The sequence below is a fragment of the Callorhinus ursinus genome, unplaced genomic scaffold, assembly GCF_003265705.2.
Source record: "Callorhinus ursinus isolate GAN/ISIS: 27379988/994484 unplaced genomic scaffold, GSC_fseal_2.0 scaffold16, whole genome shotgun sequence".
NCBI classification, from domain to species: Eukaryota; Metazoa; Chordata; class Mammalia; order Carnivora; family Otariidae; genus Callorhinus; species Callorhinus ursinus.
This window is the reverse complement of record NW_027397078.1, coordinates 4,841,443-4,869,027: the sequence shown is the minus strand read 5'-3', so window position 1 is coordinate 4,869,027 and position 27,585 is coordinate 4,841,443. Positions and strand designations below refer to the sequence as shown.

Sequence of the window (27,585 nt, the reverse complement as noted above, 5' to 3'; positions counted from 1 at the left end):
GTCCAGTGAGGACCTAGGGCTCTGCATTTCTGACAAGTGTCGTGGGTCATTCTTGTTATCAGGTAGGTGGGAGTGTGGGATGAGGGGACCAACTGTGTTTCAGTGTTCCTATCTTGGGAGCTTTGGAAGAAGTTCCAAGGCAGAGTTCTTTCTTTATTTGGGATACAGATAAAAACGATCCCGCACTCTTGATGGCAGAATGTGGACATCCGGTAGACAAGCACTTCCCTGTCACTCCTCAGTCAGTTGGGAACTTTGCCCAGAAGGTTTTGGCTGATAAAAGCCCAAAGAGCTACCCTTCAAAGGGGGCTGTGCGTGCTGTAACAAGGGTGCTCTGGAAGCTCAAACAACTTTCAAAACCCAACTGAATCAATCTCTCAGGAGGGAATCAGATGTTTGGAGGAGGGATGGGTTGCTGAGCCCTATAGTCCCATCTCTGACCTGCTCTGCTTTCCTCTTCCCGAGAACCAGGAGAGCCTGAGCTGGAGGAGGAACGGGAGTGCCAGGGTGCCAAGTTGCAGCTGGAAAGGCATCGCGTGTCCAAGGGCTGTATCCTGACTCAGACTTGCCATTAGCTTCAAGCTGTAACCCAGGGTGACAGGACCAGAAGGAGAATTGGACTCCTAGATGCCTCCATTTTTTAAAAAAAGATTTTGTTTATTTATTTGAGAGAGAGAGAGACAGAGAGAGAAAGACAGAGCACAAGCGGGAGGAACAGCAGGCAGAGGGAGAGGGAGAAGCAGATTCTCCACTTAGCAGGGAACCCGATGTGGGACTGGATCCCAGGACACCGGGATCATGACCTGAGCCAAAGGCAGACACTTAACCCACTGAGCCATCCAGGTGCCCCTAGATGCCTCTATTTTTATACTTCTTATGATGATGGGTCAGGAATGGGTGAAGATACTAGGATTGCCCCTTTGGTTATTTTGGCCAGGAAATAGTGCCAGAAGTCACGCTGCTGAGTTGTCCATTTTCACACAGCAGGAAGACTAGAGAAGTTGTTTAGATTCCGTACTACTGCCTGTCCCACTATGTCTCTGAGAACTGAGCGCCAAGCCAGTTTACAAGCCTCACAGAACACGCATGCAAAAGGCTTGGCATGGCGAGAGGCGCGTGTTTTGCATTCGGTAAATGGCACAAATCATTGTCACCCTCATTGTGCTCAGTATAAGCGTCATCACTGCCACGTTATAGATGCATCTTCTAAACAGCCATGGTACTCTCCAGGCCCTATGTCCCTGTCTAGCTGAAGCCTCCCCTTCCATGGCCGTATGCTTAGGCAAACAGGGTGAGGCCATCTTTGATGGGATTGGGGGTGCCTGGTGCGAATGGGGTATCAGTGAAGAGTTAAGCCAGTTTTTCTGACTTCCTTTTGGAATTTAAATTTGGGATTCATCTGAGAAAGGGGGGAATGGGGCAGAGCTGTGGAAAGAAGCATGGGTGCCATGAGCCAGGGTGACTGGGAGCCCACGAGACACTGGCTGAAGTGTTAGATGCACAGCTGCTGGATGTGAGTTGCCTCAGGTCCCATGAGCTTCCAGACCCAGTTTTAGGCCAGGGATGGCCTTACCACAAACTCCTTTTCCAGAGAGTGGGTTCGCTGAATCTTTGCTTCTTGCCCCCAGGGAAGCCAAGCAGCCCACCAACCCACAGAAAGGTGGCCTCATTGAGGCACGAGGGAAGGACAATGGGTTGGGATTGGAATCGTGACCCGACTGAGACTCAGTTCCCTTCTCTGTAAGAGGAGATTATGGCGCCTCTTATACCTCACAGGAATGGCAGGAGGACTCAGGAAGACGGTGTGTGCCTTACAGCCACCCTAGCCTCAAGCTCATTTCCCATATTAATCATCCCACCTGGGTCTGGACGACTTTGGGCTGTTTCCCAAAAGCAAATATGACTCGGAAGACAAAGATTTACCATGACTGAACATATCTGAACACTTGCTCCGATGGAAATAAATGTGTAGAAGAAAGAATATTAACTGCTATCAGGAAGAAAATCTAAGGCAAGAAGGATGGCTTTCCTTTTCAAAGATTGGAAGTCAGCAATCGGAGGTCATAAAGATGGCTAAAGGCACAGCTGGATTCAGGACTCTGACCTCTCTTTCCAAGGACATGGTCAACTGACCAGTGGAGAGCTTCACGTTGAAATGAGAACTAGTTTTCACTTCTCAGAATCTGTTCTTCTAAGGCTTTACACAACATAAAAATAAGGCAAACAGATATTATTTCATGTTCACAAATTATGACACACATGCTAGACAGCAGATGTGCTAACTCAGGTCACTTTATGCCCTTTTTAAAAATTAATTAATTAATTTATTCCTCACCCCACCTTTTAAGATTTTATTTATTCGTGAGTGAGAGAGAGAGCACGAGGGAGGGGTGGGAGGGCAGAGGGAGAGGGAGAAGCAGACTCCCCGCTGAGCAGGGAGCCCAATGTGGGGCTCGATCCCAGGACCCTGAGATCACGACCTGAGTCGAAGGCACATGCTTCACCGACTGAGCCACCCAGGTGCCCCCATTTATTTCCCCTTTTAACCTTTTCCAGGGTCACCACCATCTTCCCCATCAATGGATTAAGCCACAGACAGTGCCCGCACTGTCTATACAGAATGGCTAACCGGGGCACTTTTTTCCATGCACTGGGAGGAAGGAGGCTTCCAAAGTTGGCCATCCATGCACGTTCATTGTCAGACATTCAAACGATATGGAACTGTACGGCGTGAAAGTGACTAAGAGCTCCTGTTACCGCCCCCAGAGGCTACCATCGTTATATGTGGGGATGTAGTGATACCAGGAAAAAAAAAAAAAAAGATGGGAAGTCAGCTTTTCCAGCGAGAAGATTGCCCTGACCGGCTCAATTTGGAGGGCTGAGGGAAATCTCCAACAAATGAGTTTTTACTCTTAATGAATTTACTGTTACCAAGCTCTCCTAGCACCCAGGGAGAAAAAGAGAAAGTTCGAGTGCTAATAAACCTCTAAGTTGACTTTATGGTTACACACCCGAACACCTTTTACATGATTTGGTTGTTAAATATGCTTGCGACTCAGGGTTTAGGTTAATTATGTATCAGAGTTAATCAGTGTGTCGTAATTAAAGCAATGATGATTCACTGACTGTACCGGTTGTTCTGGGTAATGAAGCCGAAAGTTACAGAATGTTTCCTCAAGCTGCATTGTATTCAAAACCAGGAAAACCTATTTGGTTTTCGTTATTATGAGAAAGAGCTCACAGTTCTTTCCTACTCCAGTAGGCGGAATCCCCGCCCCCCACAACTTTTACTGAGATGCTTTCTGATTGTTTTTCTCATCTGGAGCCCAGACACCACGCGAAGGTTCTTGGTTTGTTAACTTTTCATTCTGAAAGTGCTGGCCACCACAGTGACTATTTGAGAGAAACCGTTTGGATGATTCAAAAAGTTTAGACATGTAGGGGCGCCTGGGTGGTTCAAGTCAGTTAAGCGTCCAACTCTTGATCTCAGCTCAGGTCTTGATCTCAGGGGCGGGAGTTCAAGCCCCGTGCTGGGCTCCTTGCTGGGCATGGAATCTACTTTAAAAATAAATAAATAAAAAATAAAAAGTTTCGACATCTAAAAATGTCCTCATCATTCTCAGTCACGTCCCTTTACAGGCACGGTGCATCCTCAGCCACTGTCACTGGCACTGGAGAAGGGAGGGAACTTGGTACAGTAGCTGATGCCCCCATCATCCATGATACGGTGGATTTGTCATCGGCCCCTTCCCCCATTAGGAAGTTTCTCTCTGCTACTGTTTGCCTGGGCTTATCACTTCTGGTTCCTTACAGGTCAGTCACTGATGGCGAGTTGGGCTTGGAAGAGTAGAAGCAAAGACCGGAAATGAGCTGAGAGCAGGTGCAGAATTTGGAGTTTGCTTTGGATCCCCTCCGAGTGGATAACCTCCCCAGGAAGGTTGTGTCGACGTGAACGCAACATTCAATTAAAAAAATGAAATAGGTTTGGTGGCGCGGGGCAGGGCGCGGGCTGCAGAATGTTTCCCTGGCACAGGACGCCCCGGCTCTGACAGAGCTCTGGTCTCCATGTAAAACAGGGCCTCCGACATGGGTGACATCCCGTCCTCGGGCAGGGATTCTGTTGGTTTTCTCTCCCCCATAGTCCCAGGCCTCAAGGGCAGGACCTGGATGCCAGGCGTCCTCGCTTCCCCAGGAACCCTGGGCATCATCTGGCTGGTAGTGGTTGCTGTGCCTCTTGGATGTGCCCTACCCTGCCCCCCTCCTGGCTACTTTCTTCACCAGTTGCTATTGTGTGTATATGGCCCTGCCTTACTTTTGCTACCCAGCCTCCCCGATTCCACTGTGGACCCTTGTCCATGCACCCTGCCTACTACTTTTTGACCCATTTGTGGAAAGATCCCCTGTCCTCAAGTCACTTGTCTTTTAGAAATGCCAGTTCTTGGTCCCTGCCCCAGACCTGCTGCATCAGAACCTCCGGAGTCGGGGCCCAGCGATGCCTGTGTTAACGAGCCCTCCAGAAGATTCTGATGCAGACTCAAGGTTGAGAACCGCTGTCCTATAGAATGAACGTCAACACTCGCTGCCTCCCAGTCCTGCTGTTGCAATGCCACCCACTGCTGTGGACGCACACTGTGATCAGGGACTTGACACTTAACTACTTTCCACATTCACACCTTATTCTGCATCTTTGCCCGGCACACGTTTCTTTTATTCTCTGGAAGATCTGCCAGGGACATTTCCCCCAGCCCATCCTTCCCCTCCCAGGTCAGATCACACGTCCTCTAAGCAGCTTTCCTGACCTAACAAGCCTTCATTTTCTTCCTTCTCCTGGAGTCTGGTCCTCAGGCCCCATCGTGCCTCAGTTCTCACGTGCTCGTGGACAGGGATGTTGAACACCAACACTTCTGTAACCTCCTCAGCTCCCAGTCCGGGGCGGGCACCCAGGAGGTCCTTAGCAAGCACATCCTTGGTCACGGACAGATGGATGTGCCAGAGCGCACTTACTCGGGGCGTCTGCTCCAACCCCCAGCTCCTGGGAGACTGAGCCAGGCGGCCGGTGGTGGGTCTGGGAACGGTAATGTCCTGTCACGTTGGGGAGGAGCGGGGAACATGACCACACAGTTTGCCGAGAAGGTGATGGAGCAGACAACCCAAAGAAAACAGATGAAAAACAATGTGGCTCTGGAGGCAGAGATGGGCTGAGTAGGCGCCTTGGAACGTCCTAGTTTCCATGAGGCCCCGATGGATGTATTTCCGGCACAACGAACCCCCCTTTTCACTTTAATTGTTCCGAGGCGGTCTCTGATCCCTGCAACTTCTGATCCCTGAATAAGTTACAAGCAATTGTTTCCTTTTAGAAGACATGCGTCATTTGTGGTGCTGTAGGTGACCACTGTCGCTGAATTCCCCACAGCGTCCCTCATGGTATCTGTGGTGCAGAGGCTGTGGTCGGGTCTCCTCCTTTCCTTGCCTCCCTATGCTCCTTGCTGTCAAACCTTCGGCAGCCAGAGGCTCGCTCGGTGGCAGTCGTGGCCCCCTCTTCCATGGGGTAGCCAATATCTTGGATGACCCTGCCTATGGGAGTGGTGGCTAGTTTCGTCCTCCCATTGGAGTCTCCTCTTCTCTCTTCCTTCTCATCCTCCATCTTCCCCCACTCTGGGGCCCCAGGCTTTGCCACTGTGGAATTTGTGAGCTGCTCAACGATTTTCTACTGTGGCAGATGAAGTAATCTTTGTGGCAGGCAATTCAGCCGATAGTTGGGACGGACGGGGCAGCTGATGCAGACGAAAACACATTATTTCATGGTCTGTCATTTTGATTCAGGTACGCCAAGGCTGGTCATAATTCTCCACTGGGCCATTTCCTTTTATGGGCTGCTGGGTTCCCCACCCCCACCTTTCTTTTTAAATCAGAAGACAGGATGCCAAGTGCTTCTGACAACTCACTTGTGCATGCAAGCTTGCAGAAACTTCTGCAGGAGCTCAGTGGCTTCTGCTGTGCAAAGGTCCTGTGGTCCAGGAAGCTCAGACAGAACCCCGATTGTCAGGAAAATCTTCCAACTAGCCTTGTGCTTGCTTGGGGAGGGGCTGCCAGGCTTCTGCTTCTGTCGAGGTTGTACCACCCTTATCCCTCAGGGTTCAATCAGAGAAGCAGAAACACTAGGTTGTTTTCTCTTCTTTTTTAAAAAACAGGGATTTGACCTCACACAACTGACCTCACCCCAGCAAGGCGAGCCAGTAGAGGGGACACTGTGTGTGAGCTACAAAGTGGCCACGGTTTCCCTTCTGCCTTCCAAAACTCCCAGTGAAATCTTTCTGTAGCCCACTGGAAATGGAAACTAACAGGGAGGGGAATTCTGAGAAATTCGAGTCAGCCAGGCCAAGGTGACACGTTACAAAGCCACCCCAACATCTTGGTCTTTCTTTGTATGTCTCATGGCGACTTTTCTCTTCATTAATGATACCGGCGAGAGTATATGATACCATATTAAGTTACAGAGGAACGTGCAATATTCCATATATTGCATTTTCCATATATTTAAAGATTATTCTTATTATTTTTCAACTTATTCAACTTCTTCGACTTCTTTGTAATTAAGTTAATATGACTAGAAAAAAGACGAGAAGGAAGAACTCCAATGTGTTCACAGTGGTTGCCTCTGGGGGGTGGATTCTAAGTGATTCCCCCACCCACTTCCTTATGGATTTTAAAATATATATACTTTAAATATTTTTATAATGAATATATGTTACCTTGATGATTAAAAATAAAATTTAGGGGTGCCTGGGTGGCTCAGTCGGTGAGGTGTCTGCCTTCGGCTCAGGTCATCATCCCGGGGTCCTGGGATCGAGTCCCGCATCAGGTTCCCTGTTCAGTGGGGAGTCTGTTTCTCCCTCTGCCTCTCCCTTCACTCATGCATGGTCTCTCTCTCTCTCTTTCAAATAAATAAATAAAAATCTTAAAAAAATAAAAAAAAATAAAATTTAAAAATTGAACGGGAAAGGAAAGACCTGGTTTTGGGGGGTGAGGAGGGTGGTGGTGGCAGGTGGCCGGGCTGAGGATGTGTCTAGGAAAGCAGAGGTGGGGCCAAGGGATACAGGTGACAGGGCTCTCTGAAGCAGGCCAGAAGTGGTGCCTTGCCACCTTCCAGTGGGTGGGGAAGTGCTGAGGGTGCTGTGTAGAAGGACTTGGTTGGAAGAGTTCCCTGTGCAGGAGGTGTAGGCAGAGGGAAGGGGATCTGTCACGGGGACCTCCTGTGGGAAAATATGCTCAGGCAATCTGATGGCCTCCAGGGCTGCGAGCACGTGAGGTATTAAGTTTAAACAGATACTAAAAGGGGAGGCCATAGATGATTGGCCACTGGGCCAAGGGCAGGACTTCAGGGAGGATAGAGAGATCAGATGGACCCAAGAACAATGAGTGTTAAGAACAGGATGAGCCCCGTGACTGTTCACACATCACTGTAGCCATCTGGCCATATAAAAATCAGGTAGCTTCACATACAGAGTCCCTTAGACCCAGAACCCTAGGAAAGGACAGTCATTTTAGGCTGAAAAGAAGACACCAATCTCAAAATACTAGAAGGTAGCTATATCTGTTGGTTAATGCAAAAAAGTCACTTATGTTTTCAGAACTCCCTTCCCTGCCAAAAGCATACATGTTGTCCGCTGTCTTGTCCCCAGAACTGGAAAGTGCCACGTGTAAACGAGCACCTGCTGAATCTCAAGGACGGTGTGCAGAAGGTCTCCACCACATCCAGTGCCATTTTGGGGGCCCTAGATGCATGGTCACTCCAGACCACTGACCTTCCTGGAACCTCTTGGTAAGGAGGCACTGTGGACCCTAGGACAAACAGTGATGGAAGGGCAATTGGTCTTTCAGTGTTTCATGTTCCCTTTGAAGTACAGTCCTCAAAAGTGTTTGGCCCAACTTATCAAGGGACCCCCTGGAAGAACCACTCTTTATTCTCCTGAGCAAGAGGCTCCCCATCAACTTCTTCCTTGCTGCCCTGGGTCAAAATGCCTTAGCTGTCTCTTTTCCAAGATAACTGTGTTGAGATCAAGCCCTGGAGAGTCACCATCCCACCTCACTTGAATCCGTCAGACATTTCTGGTATCAAGAGTCCTATTCCAAGGAGTAGGAACCATGATACTGGGTCAAGCCAGTAAAGATGTTCTCTTGGGGAAAGTCAGGACTTTCGGAGACTCTGAAATCCCATGGCCTCTGGAGTTAGCCCAGGGAGTCAGCCCTGGTGGGGATTGAGAGTCTCCCGGAAGCCATGAACAGTGAGTGGTGAATGATGTCCCATCCATTCGCTCATTCTATCACTCCTTCATCTCCCAAACATTTGTGAGGTGTCTACTCCATGGCAGACATGGGTGAGGGAAGACATGGATGACTAAGAAGCAGTCCCTGCCCTCAAGCAGCACCCTGTCTGCTTTGGCAAAAGCCAAAAGAACGAAAACCAATGCCATGTATTCTATAGAAAGTGCCTTTCTGGTCTGCTGTGTGTTATTAAGTCGGATTCTTCTCCGACTCCCATGCTAAGTTTGGTTCCTTTTTTTAAAAAAATATTTTATTTATTTTTGTGTGTGTGAGAGAGAGAGAGAGAGAGAGTGAGCACATGAGCAGAGGGGAGGGACAGACGGAGAAGCAGACTCCCCGCTGAGCAGGGAGCCCGATGTGGGACTCGATCGCAGGACCCCAGGATCATGACCCGAGCAGAAGGCAGACGCTTCACCGACTGAGCCACCCACGCGCCCCAGGTCCATGGTTCTTGAGAAAAAGAATACACATGAACCAAGCTCCATAGTCACACTATCTTTTGCCCTGAGGGCATTTTCCAAGCTGCCGCGCAGAGTCTTGCTGGGTAAAGGAAACAGTTTGGGCTACCAGAGTCGCTGGGATTTGGGGGCAGGGTCCTATCAATGAGAAAGCCATAGAGAAGGAACCCCCTAAATACGTGTAAAAGTTCCTGCCAGGTCTCTGGCCAACTCCTAAGCTGCATATGAGCGGGTGGGAGTCCAGGCGTAGCACAAAACCACAGAAGAAGGCTGTATGCCTGAACAGAGATTTCAGAGGCTGTATAACTTCTGACAAGATGGAGGCTGGAGTTTGAGCCAGACATCTTAGCACCCTGGGCTTTGAATTGGACCTCAGGAAGTCCACACTCCAGTAGTAAGGATCATGTCTTACCAGCAAGGACCATGTCCCAGAAGCAAGAGCAATACTGAAGAAGATCTACACGAACAAAGTCTAACCCCAGCCTCAACAGGATTAAGGCAGTGATTCTCAACTGGAGGGGGGCAATTTTGCTCCCTCCGAGTTGTTTTGCAACATCTGGAAACATTTTGGACTGTCCCGATTGGATGTTGTGATGCTACTGGCATCTAGTGTGTGTGGGCCAAGGATGCTGCTAAACATCTTATGATGCACAGTACAGTGTCGCCTTCATCCTCCCAACAAAGGATAATTCGGCTCCAAATGTCCATAGCTCCGGGATTGAGAAACCCTGGATTTTGGTGATCTGGGAGCAATGTAATTGGCTGCTAGAACAAAAGTCAACAATCTTTAAAGGAAGATAACATAAATCAGAACCTCTACAATGTATTATCCTTAAAATCCAGCATACAATAAAAAAATTACCGAAAAATGTGAAGAAGCAAGAAAAACCAATTGGCAATCAAGAAAAAGGAAAACAACCAGCAGAAGCAGAAGGAGAAGCTGAGATAACCCAGAGTTAGCAAGTATGGAATTCAAAGCAACTATGATTAAGATTTTAAGAGAAAAGAGGAAAAGACAGACAAAATTGATAAAAAGGAGAGAATTCAACAGAGAATTAGAATTTATTAAAAAAACCCCACATGACATAAGAAATACAAAATGCAATATCTGAAATTAAGAATTTATTGACTGGATTTGATACCAAACTGGGCACAGCAGAACATATGATTAGTGAGCTATATATGAGAGATAACTCATGGAAGCTTCTAAAAGTAAACAGGGGAATACTTTTATGACCATGGGATAATCAGGATGCTAAAAGCATTAACCTTAAAATAAGCAGTGAATAAATTGGACTACCTTGAAATGAAGAATTTCAATTCATCAAAAGATACTTATTAAGAGAGTGGAAAGGCCAGCTGTGGACTGGGAGAAGATATTTGTAATACGTATATCCAACAAAGCGCTCGTATCTTAGAACAAATGTAACTTTCAGGAATGAGTAAGAAAGGCAGATGACCCAATAAAAAAGGGACACCTTAACCCCAGGGTTTTACAAAAGACGAAATCAAAGCAGTCAAAAAATATGCAAAAAGGGTCTCTATATTATTAGTTACGAGAAAAATACAACTTCAAACCACACAATGAGATACTGCTAGACACCCACCAAGATGACAAAAACGAAAAACTAACAATATCAAGTGTCGATGGAGATGTGGAACAATGGAACACTCTCTTCCATTGCTTATAGGGAATTGCTTATAGAGAAAATCAGTACAACCATTTGGAAAACTGGTAGCATCTACTAAATGAGTCCCTAGGTACATGCCATCATCCAGCAGTTTTACTTCCATAAGTATACTCATGTTCACCAACTGATGTATATAAGAATGTTTGTAGATAATGTTTTAAAATTCCAAACTTGGTAGGGTTCTTTTTTCTCCCCCTTTTTATTATTGTTAATGTCTGATGCTATTGCTTTTTATTTATTTTATTATTTTTTTAAAGATTTTATTTATTCATTTGAGAGACAGAGACAGAGAGAGCACAAGCACGGGGAGAGGCAGAGGAAGAAGCAGACTCAATCCCAGGACCCTGAGATCATGCCCTGAGCTGAAGGCAGACACTTAACCATCTGAGCCACCTAGGTGCCCCTGCTCTTGCCTTTTAATCAGAGAAAGTGGTCCATGTTATTTCTACTTTTTTAAAATTTATTGGGTGACTGGGTGGCTCAGTTGGTTAAGCGACTGCCTTCGGCTCAGGTCATGATCCTGGAGTCCCGGGATCGAGTCCCACATCGGGCTCCCCACTCAGTGGGGAGTCTGCTTCTCCCTCTGACCCTCCCCCCTCTCATGCTCTCTATCTCATTCTCTCTCTCAAATAAATAAATAAAATCTTTAAAAAAATAGAAAATAAAAAAATAAATAAAATTTATTGAGAGGTTTTGTGGCCGAATAAACTGTTTTTAGAACACAACCAACTTATCAATTAGTTTCATCATTAATTTTTTCGAGTGAATGTCTTTATAGATATCTATTATATGTGATATAGTTTCACCTCTGTTTACTTCATTATTATGTGGACATATGTAGAGGCACAGCCAATTCTCAGGCCTCTGAGCCAAGCAAAAGAATTTGTTCCAGCATATATCAAAATAGGGGTATTGAGATAGCAAAGGAAGAAATCGTAGCAAGAACAAAGGACGGCTTGATTTATTTAAGAACAGGTTTGGTTGGCTAACACCCAAGTTCAAGGAAAGCTGAGAGCCCTGTGAAGGCAGAGCCTGCAAACATCTTGATGTTTGTCCAGCCTTCAGTTATGCCTTGGCTGTGGGCTGCCTCTATTCTGCTTTTGAGCTCTTTGGGAAAGGAACCCCTCGTGACTCATCTCACGTCTACCTTCCCTGAGTCTTCTCTTGCCTCTCTTCAATTTCCCAACTTGTTTGTGTCAAGGTGGGGAACACCTTTCACTATCTTATTTTCACTCAAGAGGTCCATCAGGAGTAATTTAGGACTCAATTGAGCAGACAGGCTGAGTGATCTGTTAGTCCCTTTTCTATGAGCCTATGGTAAAATGGAGGCCTGGAAATGAATAGATTAGTCTCTTTCCCATTCCAAATAACGTGGTGGCCACAAATGCCAAGGTGATAAACTCTCGGGGCTTGTAACCCTCGACAAATCCCATGACCCAAAGCCTTAGTTGTTTCAACTGTCAACAGTTCCATGATTGGAAGGAAAAGTGGGCTGGGCGGGGCTCAGATCCATACCGTAATCTCTCCCCAGTTGGCTCCCGGAACTCCGGTGGACGACAAAAAAACACCATTGACTACTTCCCAAGGGTCATGGGGAGCAGGGTCTCATGACCACAGTGTACCTCGGAAGGGCCTCTGCTCTCCATAGACGGGTCAGCCAGAGGGTGTGTGCTGATGTTCTGGGAATATTGACCTATGGTGGGACTGGCCAGGCACTTTTAGTAGCTTATATTTCCTTTTCCATTAATACTCATCATCTTTGACTCCCATATTAGATCAATACGAAAATGGTATGGCCACCGATCAGCTGTTTTTCTTTTTCTAGCATCAATCTGGCCATGTTATTTAAAAAAACAAAAACAAAAACAACAGCAAATGTAACTTTTTGGAAGGGTCCTTGACCTGGTAGCCTGTGAGAGATTAAAATCTTTATGGTCTGAAAACTAGCTGCAACTCGTATAAGATTTTCATCTTCATTCAAACACGTTATCATAACCTGTCTGGTATCACAGTGGGTCCCCGCCCCTTGCATAGGTCCAGCAAAGCCCTCTTAACTGTTTTTGAATTAACATTAAGCACAGATGAATTTTATTGTAGTATTTACCTCTAAAACCATATTCTGATTAAATGGTTAAGATGCATTTTGCTGAATTTGCTTACTGCCGTTAATTCTATCTCTTTAAACAAATAACCAAGACCGAGGAAGTAAAATCGCTCGCCATCCTTGCGTTGAACGAAGCTGCCTGAACACTATACTGCCATCTAGTGGGAGAAAAGGCTCGGCGGCCACGGAATCCGTTCCCACTCGGAGGGGAAAACAGGGTCTGTGTTTAGAACAATGTCAGAAGCAGCCGGTAGTTGAGGGGATGGGAGGGGGACACAACGGGGGATATGTGTTTTCCTCTGATTAGCCACGCACTGCTGAGGGTGGTTGCCTCTTTGCACTTGGCATAATAGCAGAGGAAGCCTTCTTTGTGGTTTTTCGAACAGGCACATCATGATAAACTGGGTGGTGTTCTTGGCTGTGGTTCTATCTGTGGGCTAGTAATTTAGGCTGTGGGATAGTCCCATCAGAACAATGCAGTTTTTAGAAGGAGAAAAGTCACGGTTTTATTGGCATAAGTCACACACACACACACACACACACACACACACACACACACACACACGCACACTCTGCATTGTTTCACCCTCTGGCTGATTTTTCTGGTCCCTTGCTGCCTCATTGGCAGCACCTCGCTGCAGTATACCGCCTGTGGCTCAAGAGAGTGTCCTTAATACAAAGCAGTGCTTGGCCCTGCAGGAGTGGGGAGCCACGGACTCCCTGGCTCAGCCTCTGATGGTGACTACTGGGGCTTTTCATCCAAGTTGACTTTATTTATTCGTAAGCAGAACTCACAATCGAGGTTTGGAGGGCCCTGCACCTGTCACATCCCCCCTGCCTTCAATTTCCTTTTATTTCTTTGACTGTTTCTCTTCTCTCCCTTGTCAGTTCTCTGAGCAAACCTGTGGGCTCCCTGCGGCCCCTTTTCCTTTCCCAAGCACGCACTGGCATACACACACACAGATACACACTCTGGAGGGCCCTGGCCTAGATCCCGGTTGGAAAGTGGCTTTTGAGAAAATCAGGGAACACCCACTCAAGTCATGGTTGAGAGAATTCCTGGGACCGGCAGAGCTGTTCGGCCAAATCTGGGATGAATGGTCACTCTGAAACAGGCTGCTTGCTCAGATCATCGGGAAGGATTCTGGGGGCACATCTGGATTTTGTGCGCAGGGGGAAGGATGCAGGGATGTTTTAGGAAGGTGTGAGATAGTCATGGGATGGACAAGTACGAGTATTGCCATATCGGTTTTACACACAAATGGTTTCTTGGAGAGCTAACAGTGAAATGCTATTAGCTGTTAACATCCTGGCATGAATTAAATTATTGGATTAGCTGCCCATCACCTCTTGGGACTCCAAGGGAATGAAGTCACAGGATTGGTGAAGTTTCTATGGGGCTTATTCTTCCTTTTTGTTTTTAGTTGAGGTGAAATTTGCATAACATAAAGTGTGCCATTCTCACCATTTTAAGGTGTATAATTCAATGGCTTTTAGTGTACTCACAAGGTTGTACAAATATCATCACTCTAACTCCAGAATTTTCCCATCACCCTCAAAAGACACCCTGTGCCCATGAAACATTCACTCCTAATTCTCCCCCTCAGCTCCTGGCAACTGCTAATCTGCTTTCTGTCTCTATGGATCTGCCCATTCTGGAAATTTCCTATACATGGAATCCTCCAATATTTGTCCTTTTGCATCTGGCTTCTTTCTCTTAGTGTAATGTTTTGAAGGTTCATCCATGTTGCAGCAGGTATCAGTCCTTGATTCTTTTTTATGGTCAAATAATATTCCATTGTGTGGCTATGACATGTTTCGTTTATTCATTCCTCAGTTGATGGATGTGTGGGTTGCTTCCACCTTTTGGCTCTTGTGATTAGTCCTGCTGTGAGCATTCACATACGAGTTTTTGTCTGAACACTCATTTTCAACTGTCTTGGGCAGATAAGTGAGTTTCCCTCACCCCCACCTTTGGTGATGATGGATCCATTTTAAACTGTCTGGGAGGTGAGTTTTGCTAAGAAGAAAAGTGTGGCAGTTTGAGTGCTGCCTGGATGGGGCCTGGGAGGGAAAGGGTGCAGAACACCTTGAGCTTTGGTGGATGGAGGGAAAATGGGGTTTGTTCAGCATTTATAAAATGGCTGCTATTTTTCTGTTTTTTTTTTTAATGAGGAAAGGAAAATAATCATGTAATATACATTGGTTAATCGAATTTAAATTTAAAAAAAAAAGGAAAGGAAAAATCTCTGGTGGGTGGGGATGAAAAGATGAGTTAGCAGAGAAGTGAAAATGGTTGTGGCTTTGGTTGTGTCTTAACGGGGTGCTGTTAATGGATGTGTTTTTGGCAGAAAGAAGGAAAGCCTGTTTGGCCACACGTTAAAGCGAGAGGACAAATTTGGTCGAGTAAATTTTAGCACAGCACACTGAAGAAAGGGAATCCTCTCAGTACAATAATGTTGCCATGTATTTCTAAGGTGATGGACTTTTTCTAAAGCATCTTCATATGTAAAGCTCATTAAGATGAATGAATCGGATAGAAAAGGCACTATTTGCTGCCCTTTGAGAAGGAAGAAATCAAGGGGCGCCTGGGTGGCTCAGTCGGTTAAGCATCTGCTTTCGGCTCAGGTCATGATCTCCGGATCCTGAGATGGAGTCCCGCATCGTCGGGCTCCCTGTTCAGTGGGGAGTCTGCTTCTGCCTCTCCCCTCTGTTCGTGCTCTCTCTCTCAAATGAATAAATAAAATAATAAAAAAAAAAAGAAGTAGGAAGTCAAGGCATGCAGCAGAGTACCTGCTGATAATAGTCATTCATCAGGATTGTTAAATAATAAGTGAAGCAGAGTCATCTCAAGTCAAAGAATGTCAGAGCTAGGAGGCTCTTTGAGATCATCCACCAGGCCTCCCCTCAACCCTCTTTGGGAGGAGGGATGTGGGGGCAGAGTGGGGAAGTCCTGCGCTTAAATGCCACGTCACCTGGTTGGTGAGTGAAGGACCCAAGTCAATAGTTTGTCCTCTGTTCCCTTACCGAGTGTCCTCATGTCATCCACTATATTGCTTTGTGGTGGTTTGTGTTCTTACCTGTCCTCGCTGGGGGGCCACCCACTCCTGGAGGTGGGGCTTGTGTCAGATTCATTTTCGTGTCCCCAAGATAAAGCACAGCGTTGAAGCTTGTTGACCAGAGGCACAGGAAGCGGCAGCTGTTTGCTCTTCCTGGGTCTCTGCTCCTTCTCGTTTGGCCCCAGGTTTGAGTGGCAAAGCCAGGGCTCAGACAGTTTCCAGACTCCAGAGATCTTTTGTCTACACCACAGTGTCTACACTCATCATGGTAGGTGACACTAGATGTCCTGGGCAGGGTGCTTTGGACTTGCCGGGGTCGGGGTGGGGGCATGGGATAATCCCCACTGGATTGTTATTATGGAAATCTCTAGAAGCTGAGGGAAAGAGGGAGCTTTCCTTAGTTCATCGGTCTGGCCACTTTCCGTGGGATCTCAAGTGTATCCTGAGCACCTGGCTGTCCTTTGGTGTATTGTGCAAGTCCCAAGTGGAGGTAAGTCTGGAGCCAGTGCCTTAGGAGAACTGTGTCCTTCGGCATGGGACCCGTCAATGATGGGGGCCGGAAGAGGTGACGGGATTTTCAAGGGGGTTCTGAAATGATTCCCTGTGTATCTTGTTTTGCTTTTCCTGGGGGACTTCCTCTTGTTCCTGAGCACATAGTTGAGGCAAAGCGGGAAAGGTCTCACATTGGTCCTTCCTGTAGTTCAGTGCTTGCTGTGGCCAGCCTGCAATTGGCAAGTGGCAGGTACCCAGGCCAGGGCATGGAGGGTCTGTCTGCGGGTGCGGAAAGAGAGGCGCAGGGGGATTATACCGACGGTGTGGGCCACGGTGGGGGCTTTGTTATCTGTCCTCTGTTGTCAGGTTCTGCTCAGTGTTGAGCAGCCCCGCACCGGGTTCTTCCCACCTGAGCCTCTGCTTGCTGTCTCCTGCACAAACTCCAAGACCCGGATGTTGGATCCCACCACCTCCCTGGCCTGAGAATGGCTTGACTTCCTCTGGCTCCTTCTCTTCGCACCCCCACGGCAGTGAGATTCATGAAGTGTAGAGTGCAAAAGGCTCCCATTGGGAAGTGCGATGTCAGATGGCAGCCATGTTTCCCACAGCTTGATTGCTCCTGATTGCAAAGCAGTGTCCACACAACCCAAGAGCAAAGCCACATGGTCTTGTGACACGGATGAGATATCCAGGGACCAGTGGTTCTTCTTTGCTTGGTGCCCCTCATCTTGAAGAGGCCAAGGGAAGGTCTGAGTGCTTCAGAAGTCCCTCGGGCAGCCTCAGGTGTCCACGTGAAGGGTGCTTGTGGCCCGGGAAGTGCAAGAGGTGGTCTCAGCATCCGCCCAAGGAGGCCAGTTCGAGCCCTTCAGGCTTGTCATGGCAGGGAGGTTGGGGTCAGCCTCTTCTTTCCCATCGTGGCTGAAGGTGAGACACTCCTCAGTCCTCTGTGGGGGCATCTTCTGCCATCAGGGGCCCAGCAGGGTGTGTGGGGAGGGACAAGGTTGTGCTGGTTTGGGCGAGGAAGCAGGATCCTGGGGATGATAGTGCAGGAGCGGGGACCAAGGGCACCAGCAGTGTGCTGAAGTCTTGGAGGCAGCCTACTTGGGGGAGTGAGTGGGAGCTCTCAGATAGGAAGAGGGAGCTGTATTATCAGAGCCTACTTCTGTCATGACTCAGGTTTGTTCTTCTTTCTGGTGGGAAATGGACGAGGAAGCTGATGTCCAAAGTGGGCTCTCTGGATGGTGAAACAGGGTGTCTAGGAGAGCTTTCAAGAGAGGGCACAGTCTGGAAGTCGGCAAAGGTCCCCTGAGAAGCTTGTAGGTGAGCTAAACCCTGGCCGGGGGGAGGGTTTAGCTCATCCCATCAGTTCTTCAGGCCAGAGGTAGCAGCCAGAAACTGTTTCCCAAATAGTTGCGGAGGGTCACATCAGCGAGAGTGGAGGATGACAATGGGAAGGGTCCCTATAACTAACCCTGTCTAGTTACCGTCTTGTCACAAACCACTCTGCTTCGTGACATGGTTTGGTCAGTTCAGACAGACCATGACTCCTTTTCCCCACATGGAGATGTGAGATGAGAGTAGATGCCTCCCCCCCCTCACCCCCTTGTCTCCTGCCCCACGACCAGCACACTCACCTGCACCAGGTCTGGTGTGAGGCGCTTGGCCTGCAGCCATTTCTGGAACCTCCTGGTTTTCCTCAGGATGCGCTCGATGCTGCAGGTCTTTGGGGCTGCTGCAGAGGCGCAGATTCTCCTGTCTGAGATGTCACTTTGCTGTTTGCTGACCAGCCTGGAGACCTCCACAGGGCGCCAGGTTTTGGAATCATCTGAGTAATTTGCAGGGTAAGAAGGCAAGTAGTCGGGAGGCAGTCCGAGGGGGGAAGCCAGCCAGCTGTCAAACCTGGAAGAAGAGCCCTTTTATTTTATTTATTTTATTTTTTAATATATTTTTCTAAAAATTTTAAAAATTTATTAGAGAGAGAGAGAGAGAGAGAGAGCACAAGCTGGGGGAGCTGCAGACAGTGGGAGAGGGAGAAACAAACTCCCCGCTGAGCAGGGAGCCCGACGCAGGGCTCCATCCCAGGACCCTGGGATCATGACCTGAGCCGAAGGCAGATGCTTCACCGACTGAGCCACCCAGGCGCCCCCAGAAGAGCCCTTTTAGGATCTGCCTGGAACTGGAGGGATGAAGCAGGGGCCAAGGAGGGACTAGCTATATTGTCAGAGCCAGCAGAACCTGGGGCCAGGGAGACAGGCGACAACATCCCGTCTGATCCATTTCTCCTCCTTCGACTGGGGCGCTCCACTCTTTCTGTGAGAACACTACTTTTGTTTCCTCAAACTCAGGGATGTAAATATGTGATGTCAGAAAAGGTGAGGGAGATACACTCCAGACACATGCTTTATCTTCTTCAGGCAGCTGACGCAGAAGGACTAGCCATGGCTTTCTGAACTTCTCCATATAAAGATGGCAGCTTTACACATGCTGGTGCCTTAGATTCTCCTGATACCCCATCCCCACTTTACAGATGGGGAAACTGAGGCTTATAGAGCTTAAGGACCTCTCCCAAGTTCAGACAGTACATTGCTGAGCAGACGTGCAGACCCAGGGCCATCTGTCAGCAGAGCCCATGATCTTTCCCCTTCCCAACACTGGTTCTAGAAGCAGCCCACCCTCTGACTAATGGCTGGGTCTTGGAACCATAGTTGGTGAAGAGGCTTCTGGACCTGCACTCGGAGGAGCACTACCTCGGCATATCCCACCCTTGGTGGCCCCATCAATTTTGCCTTCAGTCCAAAGATTTAAGCCATCCATACCAAGCAAGTCACAGGGAACAGTGGCTGGAAAATGGTCACCAAATTCAAAGCCCTCTGGGATCCAAGACGTGTGTAATGCCACACAAAGGCCTGGTTGGTCCTTAATCCTCCCCTAGGACCCCTTTGCTAGTTTCCTAGGCCCCACCTTGACCTTTTTTTCTCTGGCCATTCTTCTGGCCACATGCCAACATTCCCATTAGGGGAGAATGTGAAATCTTCTGATTTATGTAGGAAAAATTAGGAAGGTAACGTTTACTTTCATGATTAATAAAATTAAGCTTCTGAGATGTGTTCTATATTTAATTCAAGTAAGAATCTGGAACTTATTTTTGGGCATTATTGGACAGCCTCATGATCATGACTTTTGGGGGAGTTAGCATTTTGATTGGCTCCAAAATCTACACTGCTTTGTTTTCTCATTCACATGATGCAGCTTCATCTTAAGAGACTGCAAGCTTCTCAAAGAAGGTGCTCCAGCAGAACCTGTCACTTAGCACCTTCCATAATGTAGTAGTGCCGTTCAAACTGCAGTGGAGGTAGGCCCAAAGAATTCCGTTCAAGAACATTGCCACAGATCTATTCAAAAAGGTAAAACATTGTGGGGCGCCAGTGTGGTTCAGTCGGTTAAACGTCTGCCTTCGGCTCAGGTCATGATCCCGGGGTCCTGGGATTGAGTCCCGAGTCGGGCTCCCTGCTCAGTGGGGAACCTGCTTCTCCCTCTCCCTCTGCCTCTCCTCAGCTTATGCTCTCTCCCTCAAATAAATAAATAAAATCTTGGGGCACCAAGATTTTGGGGTGCTCAGTTGGTTGAGCGTCTGCCTTTGACTCAGGTCATGATCCCGGGGTCCCAGGATCGAGCCCCACATTGGGCTCCATGCTCAGTGGGGAGCCTGCTTCTCCCTCTCCCCCACTTGTGTTCCCTCTCTCACTGTGTCTCTCTCTGTCAAATAAATAAATAAAATCTAAAAAAATAAAAAATGAAAAATAAAATAAAATCTTGAAAAAGAAATGAAATAAAAAAATGAAACGTCATAAACGAGCAGTGAATCAAATTCACCGGCATTTTCAGGACAACCATTGGAAATGGTCCTCCCCTCTGAGAGGATAAGGAGGGGCAGAGGGCTCCGAGGCAGGCCTGTCTGCTTGTTCCCTGCAGCTGCTCTTGCTCCTGGGGGTTCAACCCCCTGAAATGCCTGTGACTGAGGATTTATGATAGGTGGTTCTCTTAGACATTGATCGTAGCAACACGCATGTATAAAACACATAAGCATGCCAGTCACTGTGCTAAATGCTTCGTGAGTAGTAATTCAGTTAAACCTGGCCACAAACCTGCGAAGTCAGTACTGTTCTTAACCATACAGATGAGGAAACTGAGGCACAGGGAAGTTAAGTAATTTGTCCAAAGTCGTACAACCAGAAATTGGAGGAGGCGGCATTCAAGGCCCCGGAACTTGCAATCTCAAGCGCTTTGCCTTGGCCTGGTCCCCTGTCATCCTTTGTATGACCTCGCTTGTGGGAACAGATTGGTAGGTAACATTATTAGGGGTTGTATCTAGCAGTATCATGGTTTCCAGAGCTGGAAGCAAGCAACAAGGTCATGTGATCCAATCCACCCCGAGCCCCTCAACATGGAGGACAGCGTGGTGGCGTGGCACAGAGCGCCGGTGTTGCAATAACAATAAAACACTTTCCTCTTGCATGCTCCTCATGCTGACATCCCGTCAAACACTAAATCTGTAGACATGCCTTCCTAAATATTTCTTGCCTCCCTTTCCTCTTCTCCATCCCTCAGCTTTGCCCAGAACCCTTAAAACATCCAGTGTCTTCCCAAAAGCTCTTAGGACACAGCTCACACTACTTAGAGCACTTCACAGCTTTCTTTCTGGGCCCATCTCTTTCTACTCGCCCTACAACCTTGCTTTGTTCTCACCAAACCACTGATCATCCTTGGCTAAGCCACATCGTTTTGGGCCCCTGAGCCTCCACTCACCTGGTCATGTGCCCATCCCTTTGTCTGAGATACTTTCTTCCATTTTCCTAGTGCCACCACTGTCTTCTCAATGGAGAGTAAACTCCTGCAGGGCTAGGACTGGGCTTCCCTCAACTTGGTCGCTCAGTGCCTAGCAGATGGCTGGGCGCCAAGTTAGTGCCCAGTGCATTTTAGTTGGATGGATGGATGGATGGATGGATGGGTATTTGGATGTACAGATGGATGATAAATGAGTGGAGGGATACATGGAGAGCTGGCTGGCTGGCTGGCTGCAGAGGGATGGTTGGGTGGAACGATGCACAGACGGGCACCTGAATGAATGGGTAAATGGACAGATGGGCGCATGTGTGGATGACGGAATGTGTACACGGATGCTTTTACCATAAGCTCTGGGGCCCTGCAGCTCCCGAGACCTCTGAATTGATTCGAGGAAGTGAGTTAAAGCAATAATTACTATCATCTTCCGAGATGAAAGAGACAGACGAGGGTAAGGGAAAAGAGAAGGCAAAAGCAAGCCTAATGATTTACCTATTTTAAAAATACTGCGAGCCCTCCACTACTCAGAAGTTTTTAAACTTCCTTTAAGACTCTGGGAGAGGGAGGTAGGGATGCAAGGCCAAGTGAGTACAGTAAGGAAGGGGAGGGAAAGCAGGGAAAGCACCTGCCTTGGTGAGAGCCCAGGAATCCCTAGGAGCAATTCTGATCAGAAATACTGCTGCTAAGTCCTCCATCTCCACCTTTCTCCCCAACTTATGAGCTGCACATACATGAATCCTGATCAGCTAGTTCCTGCTAGATCTCACCAGCTGGCGTGATTGCTTAGGATTTCACAGATAGGTATGTGTTCAGCGGGAAGACTATGTCAATCAGGTTTCCTCTTGTTTTTTGGCTTCCCTTAAGTTTTTTTTCATTCAGGATTTGAAAGTCCAAATGGAACGCATGGGAAAACTGGTACTGAAAACATTGAAATGTTCAAAGGTTAACAGTTGGGTATGCGAAGCATTAGGTTTATCATCAGCATTCTTGCCAGAGAGAAGATAAAAGATGACAGTCATCTACCAATGATGTATCTTCAGCTTCCCAGGCTCACTCTCTGTTGCCAAACAAAAAAGCTTTTGTCCAGTTCTTACTGAGGCCCTGGCCTGGAATGCTAACGCTTGCCTGGTTATAGCATGTCAGCCAAACAGCTGAGAGTTCGAGGTGAGCTTTTTCCTAAGGTATTATCATAGTCATTTGCAAAAGTGAGAAAATATTTGGAGATGAGCAAGACGAACAAACACTCTTAGAAAGAGAGGCAAAGGATATGAACTTGTAGACAATTTAGCAAACAAAAAAGGAATAGAAATGGTCAGTACTATATGTTGGCTAATTGAATTTAAATAAAAAAGAAATAAATTAAAAAACAAAGAAAAGAATTATACAAAGCCCCCCCCCCAAAGAAAGAAAGAAAGGAATGGCCAGTAAGCCTGAAAAAAAGGCTCAACTCAGAAGACATACAAACTAAAAATAGTAGTAATATTAAATATTTGTGATCATGCAAGAAGTGAGCTCTATAGGTAGAAGTCTCCATTTGGAGATATATATAAAGTCTCCTAAAAATGCGCTATATTTCGTGACCCAGAAATTTCCACTTCTGGGAATTTGTCATAGGAATTTATGATTGATGTGCACAAAAATCTAGCAGCAGGGATGTTCAACATAACACTGTTTATAATATTGAAAAGAGAAAAAAAAACTAGTTGTCTCACAGCAGTGGATTAGTTAAATAAATTATGGTTGCCTGATGCGATTGAATACCACAAAGCCATTAAAAATCAAATTCTGGATGTGTCATTTGCAAATATCTTCTCCCATTTGGTGGGTTTTTTTGTTTGTTTGTTTGTTTTGTTGATGGTTTCCTTTGTTGTGCAAAGACTCTTGGCAGTCCCAAGAGTCTAATTTTACTTTTGTTTTCCTTGCCAAAGGAGACATATCTAGAAAAATGTTTCTATGGCTGACGTTGAAGAACAGTTAATAATGTGGAAAGGTGTTCCTGACATACTGTTAAATAAAATTTTACAGAAAAGTGTACATAGTCTGATCACATTTTTGCTGAAAAAAAAATTTTAAATCCATACTTAGAGAAAAGGTGGCAAGGATAGGTTAACTAAGGGGTGATTCCTCCGTGGAGGCATTATACATGATTTTCATTTTGTGCTTTCTTCAGTATTTTTTGAAAATTCTAAAATAAACAGATATTACTTTTAAAATAAGGAAACAGTTGCTTACGCTGTAAAGAACTATCAACAAGTCTGCGTCCCCAGACCCACTCATTGCCTCTCTCTGGGGTTTTGCGCTTGAAGAATGTGTATTCTCAACATGGAGAGCCCTAAACTCCAACCCACCCCACCTGGTGCTTTCCTGCTTGTCTCTGCAGACATCCCTTTCGGGCGCACATGGAACATAAATTCTGAGGGAGCTGAGGTAATATCCTGAACTTGAATGGAACACAAACCTATTTGGGGAAATGCTTCCTGAATTTGGCCAATACCTGCCTGGTGAGAAAAACTTCATTTATTGCCACTTGGCGAAGAGTCAACTGTACGATTCATATACTCTTGTTTAGTTACCTCGAGGAAGATGTGAATCTGGGACTCTCCTTCAGTAGAATCCCATAAAGGCCCTCCCTCCTGTCAGAAAATCTGTCCGTATTCTCTCCTCCTTTCTCCGAGGAATCAGCCCCACTTCACTCATGTTCTCGGTCCTCTCCACCCCATTTCTTAGATGGGATGGAAATCTTGTGTTTGCTTTCAACATTTCCATCTTTACTTCCTGTCACATTGAGTTGGTCAACAAAATGACTTCTCTAGCTGAACCTACCCACTGGCATCCTTCCTGCCCTGCTTTTTTCCCACTGACTTTTCTCCTGGACTAGGAGAACTGGTCTGGCTGCCCCTGCCAGCGTCATCCTGTACACTGCTTTCTTTTTTTTTAATTATTATTTTTAAAAAAATTATTTATTTGAGAGAGAGAGAGAGAGAGCACGAGCAGGGTGGCAGGGGAAGGGGCAGAGGGAGAAGAAGGCTCCTGCTGAGCAGGGAGCCCGACGTGGGGCCCGATCTCAGGACCCTGGGATCATGACCTGAGCCGAAGGCAGACGCACATTGCTTTCCAGGAGATCCTTCCAAAACACAAGTCTCATCTTGTCTCTACCCCACTAAACTCCTTCACCATTGCCTGCAACAGAGCTTCCCCGGTTGGGAAGGTCTTTCAACTTTTCACCATTTGAAATGCCTTAAAAAAAGTCCTAAGGGGGAAAGTCCACATCAATATGATACCTATCATCTCTCAAAAGTTCCACATTTTTGACTGATATTTTCTATTCATTATATTTGTTTAGTAACTTAGTTGAATAATCAAATATGTCTTCAGTTAATACAAATTGGAAATCAAATTATTGTAAATTAATGTTGTTTTTTGGTCACCAAATTTTACATGCCTCAGATAGGTCCCTGGGGGAGGGCTGCTGAGAAAGGCCTATTACAAAGGGTCTTCAGTATCAAAGAGGTGGGGAACCGCTGGCCCACAGGCGAAGGTCCCAATTCCTTGGCATGGCATTCAAGGCCCCTGCCCCATCTGCCTCTTCCAATGGCCTCCTTCTGCCACGCCTCCACATAGGCCCCATGCTCCAGCCCCTAAGTGCTTCTTGCCTCTCCGGAGCCACACTCCGGGCCATTGCTTTAACTGTTCCTTCTACCTTAAGCCCTTCTCCTAAATTTCAGCTCATCCTTTAAAGGCCTTGTTCTGAATGCCTTCTCCAGCCCCCATTTGGAATTAGTATTCCCCTCCTTGGAGCTCCTGGAGGTCCTGTACATTTCAGGCCACGTCTTATCATTGTTATTTGTAACATGGCTCCCTCCTCCTGAGCACCTCGAGGGCAATGACCAAGAGTTACAGCGATGTCATTAGCCCCCCTGCTGGGTCTTGGCTGTGGTCAAGACTCATTGACTATGTGCTGACAGGCTTGAACTCCAGAGTGTGATACCGTCCTTGGTGAGATCCAAACGCATTACCATTTACTAAACTTGGGTTTTCCTCTGCATTGGAAAATTGGTTCCGAAACTTTGGAGCAAAGTGCCCTGGTTTAAATCCTAGATCTGCCACTTACTAGGGGGTGACCTTGGGCAAGTCACTTAATCTTGCTATGGTCACTCTCTGAGTAATGAGTGCAAAACATTAACGTTCTGGGATGGTGATGCAGAGCGAATAAAAATAAGCTTTAAAAGGTCTGTCACATAGTAGGCTTCCTATTAATTTTATTTCCCTCTTTTTATGAGAAATGAACTTGGCAAACTCAATAATCCCGGGCTACTCCATTCATAGAAAAGAACACTTTAAGCTCCCACTTCAAAAGAAAACTTTGGCTTTAGCATTTAGGGCTAGAATTCAGCTTCATACCTTATCCCCCTCCCCAGCCCAACGTCAACCCATCACCGCCATGATGACTTGACTTTGCTTCAGCTCCCACCCAGAAATTGCATCCTGACTCATTTTCAACAAACTCCTGGACATCATCACATGAAGGGAACAGGAGTTTGCCCCTCCGAGTTATCTAATGGAGATTCTGACCTTATTTCTTCTTTAAAGAACTTCTTGCAAATTGATGTCCCGATGCAGGCATTGCATTTATCAAGACCGAGGAAAGTCCTTCCAAAATTATAGCTGGTTCTGCTTCGGGGCACCAGAGAAGGAGAGGGAGAAGCCAGCGAAGAAAGAGAACAGCTCAGGGCTGAGACCCACAGCAGCAGCACGGGCCAGCCTGGGCCGAGGCCGGCAGCCTTAGGCCCCAGCTGGGGCTCCATCTCCTGCTCAGGATTCCCCGCTGCAGGCTTCAGCTGCCCACTCAGGGCTGCGCAGAGGTGGGTCTTGGCAAAAGAGAGGGGGCTGGCTTCAGGGCGCTGACCCCATCCCAGCTTCCCCAAATTCTGTTTGAGGATGCTAAGGAGCTTAGGGCTAACGGGGCAGGGGAGGAGGTGAGGAAGTCCATGGAGGATGCAGATAACACCGTTTCCAGAGTTACTCTTCCTCTGTCTGGGGCGGCTGCCTCGGGCTGGGGAAGGGCTGACTGGCAGATTTCGGGAAGGACAATGGTCAGGGCTTCCCTGTGCGGTCCTTTCGACAAACACAGGATATCCTGGCTGGGCAGGAAAGGTCCATTCAGGATGTGTGTCCGACCTGGATTCCACCTGGGAGTTTCAAAGGATCCTGAAGGCCTCCACCCTCCACTGTTTGAGCTCTGGGCACATCTGTCCCTATGGATCGTGTGCGCGCACCCACACACACACACACACACACACACACACACACACACACACACACACGCCCCAATTTCCCCCCTCTGCAGTGGATACTTAGGCCCGCCCCTTGACTAGCCATCCCAGCCCCACTTCGATTCTATTTGACTATGAAATAACTCGAAGTCAGTCGGCTGACCATTAAGTGGTGCATTTAACACTGATTCGAATGGCGAAAACTTTTGGCCATTTTGGGAATAGAAAAACTCAAGTTAGTCCGTGTTTCAGCTCCTCTCGCAGATCTGAGCAGGCTGGGGAAAGAGTCTGGTGGCCTCTGATGTGACGAGGGAGTGCCAGAAAGATTCTTCTGCCTGTACCCAGCTCTGTCTGTTCCTCTATCCCCTTCCCACCACCTGCCAGTTCCCCTTCCCTTTAGCACCCTGCCTCCTTTCTCCATGGCCAGCCTGACTTGGTGGCATTTACTGTCCCACAGCTGAATCCTCCTGACAGCAAGATAAGGCCCACAGCGTGGAGTGGAAGGAAGTGCTAATTTAGGGATGGAGAGGGTATATGAGGACCAAACCAGGGAAGGCGGACTTGGGATAGGAGAGGGGGGAGAAGGCAGATCAGAGGGGGCCAGGGATGGTCTCAGGAGAATCGGGGAGTTTTGTTAACGATTGTCAGGAAGAGCAGGCTAATGGCAGTTTTCCGATGGTTAAACATATGCTTATAAGCTCACAGTCTGTCCTCCTCAGGGAAATGTTCAGTTGTGTTTGTTTGGAATTCTGGAGTTGTAAGAGTTCTTTATATATTCTCGATACTGGTTCTGTGTTGGATATGTGGCTTGCAAATATTTTCTCCCAGGTGGTAACTTGTCTTTCATCTTCTGAACAGGGTCTTTTGCAGAGTCAACGTTTTTAATTTTGATGAAGTCCATGCAGTCAATTTTTCCTTTTATGGTTAATACTTTTAGTGTCAAGTATAAGAACTCTTCACCTAGCCCTAGACCCCAAAGGCTTTTCTCCTATGACTTCTTATAAAAGTTTTATAGTTTTAGACTTTCCACTTAAATCTATGACCCAGTTTGAATTAATTTTTGTGTAAGATGTGGTTAGGTCAAGCAAAGTTCATAGTTTTGCCAATGGATATCCAATTGCTGCAGCACCATTTATTAAAAAGACTACCCTTTTACCATCGAATTGCTCTTGCACCTTTGTCAAAAATCAGTTGTCTAGGGGCACCTGGGTGGCTCAGTCATTAAGCATCTGCCTTTGGCTCAGGTCATGGTCCCAGGGTCCTGGGATCGAGCCCCGCATCGGGTTCCCTGCTCCGCAGGAGGCCTGCTTCTCCCTCTCCCCCTCCCCCTGCTTGTGTTCC

At 47.2% G+C, this 27,585-nt stretch overlaps 1 protein-coding gene across 2 annotated transcripts in view; it reads right to left on the bottom strand.

Annotated features, from left to right (window-relative positions):
* Positions 1 to 25,964, bottom strand: part of DIPK2B (divergent protein kinase domain 2B) — a 43,184-nt gene extending 17,220 nt beyond the window's left edge. For both annotated transcript variants that reach the window (XM_025857749.2, XM_073901902.1), the window contains exons 1-2: positions 25,544 to 25,964; positions 17,764 to 18,028 (exon numbers count right to left, since the gene is read on the bottom strand). In XM_025857749.2, coding sequence (XP_025713534.2) covers positions 17,764 to 18,028; positions 25,544 to 25,776 — 498 coding nt within the window. In that variant the 5' untranslated portion in view covers positions 25,777 to 25,964. The remainder of the gene's footprint in view (positions 1 to 17,763; positions 18,029 to 25,543) is intronic.
* Between the last annotated feature and the right edge of the window lie 1,621 nt (positions 25,965 to 27,585).